The following is a 6091-nucleotide window of genomic DNA, read 5'->3' on the forward strand; positions in this document are numbered from 1 at the left end:
GCACCTATCAGAGCCTGTATCGGGCGCCAATAATGAGCCCTAATCGTGTCACTGCTATCACTGTGTGTGTACACTGTAGGCGGTATCAATCAAATGTAGCCTCATTCACGGCCGCTACTGTACGTTGCTACTACCGGTACGTACGTGCCTAGTGCCGTCAATTTTCTCGTGCATGCTAGTATCCATCCTCGCAAGAAAAAGAAAAATAGACAAGCTGGAAAACAAAATGGCGATGCTAGCTGATCCTGATAGCACTGCAGCACGTGTTTTGCCTTTTGTGCTGTTGCTAAACTGTTTTGTCTCGGCGTAGATTGTTACTACACCCTAATAAAATTAGATTTTTTTTCAGTACTTGTAACATTTCACGTGGTTGGATGGTGAAAACATACCCATCCGGGAGCAAATAAAATTAGATTTTTTTTCAGTACTTGTAACATTTCACGTGGTTGGATGGTGAAAACATACCCATCGGGGAGCAAATAGCAAAAGCCTTGTGCTACTCTACGCCGCGCGCCATCAATATTGCTGTGTTTGGGGTGGCGGTAAAAAAAGTGAAAAGAGAGAGGGGGAAGAAATTAATTGGAGGCCTATTTATTCCCCAGTGTTGACACCCCACTCCACTCTCCTGTCCCCGTCCGTCTCTGCCCCCAAAAGGAAAACCAGCCTGGTTTCCCCAGCGCAAGCCGGCCACCGCAACCAACCACCCGTCCTCGCCTCGCCGCCCGTCCGTCCGTAAAACCCAGGAGCAGCCAACAAACAGCAACAGGACTCCCTCCGTCCCTCCCTCCCAGCAACCAGCCAGCCACCACCCACCCTCACCCCCACCCCCACCGTGCCACAGCCACAAGAGAAGAGAGATGCCTCCTCCTCCCCGTTGTCCCCAGCCCCATGACCGCACTCACCACCGCCAGCACTAGCAGCGAGCCGCGAGAGGGAGAGGGAGAGCCATGGACCTGGGCGGCGTGCTGATGGCGGCCGCGGACGCGGGGGTGGGCGGCGGGGACCTGGGCATGCTCGGATCTAGGCTGCTCAAGCACGGGAGGGGCAATGCGGCGGCGGCGGAGGCCGACGAGCACGGCTGGGGCAGCGGCAGGCCGCCCGCCAAGCAGGCCCGGGTCGCGGCCTCGGCCGCGTCCGGGGACAGCGACGCCGTGTCCGAGGCCGTCAAGGCGGCGGCACCCTACCTGCTCGGCACCTGCAGCCCCGGGCACGGCCGGGAGAAGATGCTCAGCTTCTCCTCCTCGCAGCCGCCCTCCTGCCCCTCCTCCGCCGCCGCCGCCGCCGCTCAGGCCGCGCTGCCGCTCTACTACGGCACGCCCGCTTCTTGCTCAGGTGGACCCTTGCTTCTCTGTATTTCAAAGCTTGCTACTTCTTCTGAACTAGTTTGATTCAGAGTTTCTGCCTTCTCTGGGATTCAGAGTTTGGAGTGTTTGTGATATTGATTCATTCTCGACTAAAATATCTTTTCACACGGCGCTTCTTTACTATTTTCGCCTAGATTCGGAGGCTTATCATCATCACAAGTTCTTTTTATTCTATCTTCTTCAATTTTTTCTGGATTCCCTTGATTGGATCAGTGACCAGAAAGAGTTCACATCATCTGTAGAAAAGAACAGAAAAGGAGAGCACCGTTTTTGTTACTACTATTTTAATAGGCTTTTTATTGGGATCATTCTTGAAATTTGCCTGGACAAGTTTCTCCGCCACTTTCTGGTGACATCCACGAACTCTTCTTTGTCCTCAACGGCGCGATCGTGCGGATTCCTTTTTGTCACCCCCTTTTGTAAAATAATACTCCTCCCTAAAGAAGGAAAGATCGAAATGGATTGCAAAAAAGGTGTGATCTTTGGCACCACGCCGCCAATAGCCCACATTTTCCTCACCCAGGAAAGATTCAAGCAAAGCAGCACACTCTCAGATCGAGGTTGTTGCTTTGGATCAAAGATTCAAGAAAGATTCAAATCTTGTGTGTGCTTCTATCTCATCTGGTATTGGTTTTCTGATCTTGGCTGCCGCCCTGCCTCAGATTTCCTCCCGCCTCTTGCTTGCTTGCCCCTGTCGAGAAAGTACTACACATTTATTTGTTTTGGATTTGCCTTCTTGTCTTGCACTGCCTGCCTTGTTGCTCATCTGCTTGTTGTATTGTTATCATGGGTGCCAGGGTTGAGCTCGGTGAGCTTGAGCGCCAGCATCCAGAACGCCATGGCCAGGGTGAGGGGGCCCTTCACGCCGTCGCAGTGGATGGAGCTGGAGCACCAGGCCCTGATCTACAAGTACCTGGCGGCCAACATCGCCGTGCCTCACAACCTGCTCGTCCCCATCCGCCGGAGCGTCACCTCGCTCTACCCGTCCGCCTACTTTGGCTCCTCCACATGTAAGCCACCCTCGGCCCAGCCAAGAAAGAGGATAAAAGCTCCATTCACCATTGCCATGATAAAAGTTAGTGTTTGATTGATGGATTGGATTCCGACTTTACTGATCTTTGGATGATTGCGTTGGGTTGTGGATGTGTGCTTTGCTTTGCAGTGGGGTGGGGGCCTTTCCAGCTGGGCTACTCCGGGAGCGCGGACCTGGAGCCCGGGCGGTGCCGCCGGACGGACGGCAAGAAGTGGCGGTGCTCCAGGGACGCCGTCGCCGACCAGAAGTACTGCGAGCGGCATATGAACCGGGGACGCCATCGTTCAAGAAAGCATGTGGAAGGCCAGCCTGGCCATGCCGCGAAAGCGATGCCTGCGACGGTGGCGGCGGCTGCTGCCCAGCCCGGTGCTCTCGCCACCGGGGGCGGCGGCGGAGCTACCGCCGGCGCCGCCGCCATCTGCCACGAGCAGCAGCCGTTGAAGAACTACGCCGCGAACACCATTGATCCTTGTTCACTGCAATATAACAGGTACGCTCATCATCATGCAACCATGTCCTATTGTCCTTTTTCCTAGCAGTTTCGAGTGCTTCAGTTCAGAACAGGACAGGTGATGCAGTATTTGCATAGTAGGTAGACTATAACTGCTGCTGCGATATCTTCAATAGATTTTTCTTTGTTGTTTATAGTCACTAAATCATTAGAAATGTAAGCCCATTTTGGTTCTGCTCATTTGAAGTAGCTCGCATCATGCTTTGCCGAAGGAAAACATTTTAACACCACTATGCTTAAATTTTTCAGTGATATTGAGTAGTCGGGAGCCCTTTGTCGATTCGCTTTCCTCAGTTTATTAAGGCTCGAACTGCTTTGTTTCTTGTGGATCACCATTTCCAGTAGCCCCAGCTGTTCTAGTTTGGTGGGATGCAACATGCTCAACAGAACTCTGGCAGTAGTGCTATAGTGTGATGTGCTTGAGTTAGTCGGTGTTCTCGGTTTTCATGGTTTTATCTACTTTTACCAGCTCAATCAGTGTCTCCTTCTGTTCATGATGTTCACTAGCCCTGAAATGCCAACTGTCATATGTACCATGCTGTACAGTACTAACCAAGCACATGTTGATCAATCTTCTTCAGGGAAATGGTGAGCAAGCAGCAGCAACACGAGTGCGAGCAAGTGCAGGACTCCGACACCCTCTCGATGCTGACCTCCATGAGCGCGAGGAACACCAACACGGGCAGCATGTTCCCGTTCTCAAAGGAGCATCACAATCACAATCCTTTCGAGGTGACGAGCTCAAGGCCGGACTACGGGCTGGTTTCATCCGACTCGCTGATGAGCTCCCCTCACAGCTCCCTGGAGAACGTCAACCTGCTCACCTCGCACTCGCAGCGAGCGCTCTCCAACGAGCAGCAGAGCTCGCTCTCCCTGCAGCACTTCGCGGACTGGCCGAGGACGCCCTCGCAGCAGGGGCAGGGAGGAGGAGGTCTCTCATGGCCGGACGCCGAGGACATGCAAGCACATCAGAGGACCCAGCTCTCGGTGTCCGCCGCTCCAATGGCGTCCCCCGACCTGTCGTCGGCCTCCACGTCCCCGATCCACGAGAAGCTCATGCTGTCGCCCCTCAAGCTGAGCCGCGAGTACAGCCCCATCGGCCTCAGCATCGCGGCGACGGCGGCGGCGGCGAAGGACGAGGGGGAGGCGAACTGGATGCCCATGTTCCGCGACTCGTCCATGGGCGGGCCGCTGGGGGAGGCCCTGAACAAGAACAATGGCGGCAACATGGAGGCCAAGAACTACCTGTCGGCGTCGCTGAACCTCATGACGGACGCCTGGGACTCGAGCCCGCTGGAGTCGTCCCCGGTGGGGGTCCTGCAGAGGACCGCCTTCGGGTCGGTGTCGAGCAGCACCGGCAGCAGCCCCAGGCAGGAGTACCACGGCGTGTATGATGGTAACCCGCGGGATGATCTCGGCTCCATCGTCGTGAATCACCCCAGCATCCGCCTCACGTGAGCTGCTTCTTCCGAGTTCTGACCATGGCAGCTGCAACGAGAAGGCCCAGGCCGGTTGTCACTCCTGTGGCAACGAACGAACGAACTTGGGCAAGTCTTCTTCTTCACGGACCTTGTTACATATCGACATCATCGTATCCAGAAGCATTTTACGTTGTAGTTTGCCATTTGAGACTAATCTGTTGTTGTCTTCTCTGCTTCGGGATGTTGAGTTCTTTTTGTTACCTTTTTCTCTGTAACCTTTAGACTTCGCTGGGTATTGACGTTTTGTGTGTGTGTGTGTGTGTGGATGGATTTGGTAGTGCTACGTTGTTGCATAATGTGATAATGTCCAATTAATGTTGCGATGACATAATAGTTGAGTCATTCATTTTGAAACGGAGGGAGTACCAAATTAGCGGGGATTACACTAAACAAGCATCTCCAGGAACTGTCGCTGCGAATTCCTTAGTAGGAGCATCACTAGCAGATCCCGTAAACCGGGCCATTCGGCAAAATAACTGCCGGTTTGTGAGACGGGGCCTGTATACCCGGTCCGAATAGATCCCCAAAATCCGGCTGTCCCGATTTCTTTTTTGTGGGATCCTCCAAACCGCAACCCATTTTCTTCATATCTATGGGAGGAGCTACTTTTTTTACGGCACCCTCTGAGGGAAATTTCAGATCCAACCTCTTCCCTTGCAGCCTGCGTCATGTTCTCCCGAGCTCGATTCCGGCCAAATCTCGTCGCCGGTGCACGCGGGCGGGCATTTCCACTTCATCGACTATTTCATAGCTCCAGAGTTTCCCAAAGAAAGTTCTTTCGAAGGTAAAACCATCCCTGCCTTTCTCAATAGCTTCAAACACTGGTATATTATGATTAAAACTACAATTGCATACTACTCCCTCCGTCCTATAATATAAGAGTATTTTTGGCACTACTATAGTGTAAAAAACTCTCTTATATTAGGGGACTGAGGGAGTACAACATAGGAGATTTTTAGTGGTTCATTATCCCAACCCAAGAGTCCTCCCAAAATCAGGACTTTTTTCCATTTCCAATCACTTTTTTGTAATATTGATAAAAAAACATCATTGTTTTTTAGAGTACTAAAAAAAGGGTAAATCTCCAACTTTAGGTTTAATTCCAGAGATGCATTTTGTTAGATAATTCCAAAGATGCATTTGTTCTTCACATATTTATTTAAGGGCACATCATGCCACATGCCAGGTTTGGTTTCTAGCTTCCAGAACCATCTGGTTAGAAGTGCCTCGTTTGTTAGTTCCAAATTCAGAATACCCAACCCACCTTGATATTTAGGCTTACAACAAGCTTTCCAATTCATTAAATGATATTGGTTTTTATCTTCATCATCTTGCCGCACAATTCTAGCTCTAAAAAAAGCTCTTTTTCTAACCCCCCAACAGGTACTAGACATAAATATATCATGAAGAGAGGATTATTAGTTAAACAAGCTTGCACTAGGGTAACTCTGCGAGTTACGTTCAGTAGTCTCCCTTGCCAACATCCAGGATTATTAGTTAAACAAGCTTGAACTAGGGTAACTCTGTTAGTTATGTTCAGTAGTCTTCCTTGCCAACATCCACATCGTTCCTCAATTTTATCTTCAATTCACTTCCAATATGTATTCCTAATTCTTACATTAGACATGGGTAGTCCTGGCCATGGGAAGCCCGGCCCGGCGCTGCCCCCGGGCCGGGCTCGGGCCTAGTTTTTGAGCCCGAA

General features: G+C 51.5%; 1 protein-coding gene across 1 annotated transcript; it reads left to right on the plus strand.

The window, feature by feature from the left end:
- Positions 1-641: 641 nt before the first annotated feature.
- Positions 642-4715, plus strand: LOC119294931 (growth-regulating factor 6-like). The gene is made up of 4 exons (XM_037573226.1): positions 642-1332; positions 2162-2374; positions 2527-2887; positions 3490-4715. The coding sequence occupies exons 1-4, from the start codon at positions 948-950 to the stop codon at positions 4364-4366; spliced, it is 1836 nt and encodes a 611-aa protein (XP_037429123.1). The 5' UTR covers positions 642-947; the 3' UTR covers positions 4367-4715.
- The last annotated feature ends 1376 nt before the right edge of the window (positions 4716-6091 follow it).

This window comes from Triticum dicoccoides, chromosome 4B, assembly GCF_002162155.2.
Source record: "Triticum dicoccoides isolate Atlit2015 ecotype Zavitan chromosome 4B, WEW_v2.0, whole genome shotgun sequence".
Classification (NCBI taxonomy): Eukaryota; Viridiplantae; Streptophyta; class Magnoliopsida; order Poales; family Poaceae; genus Triticum; species Triticum dicoccoides.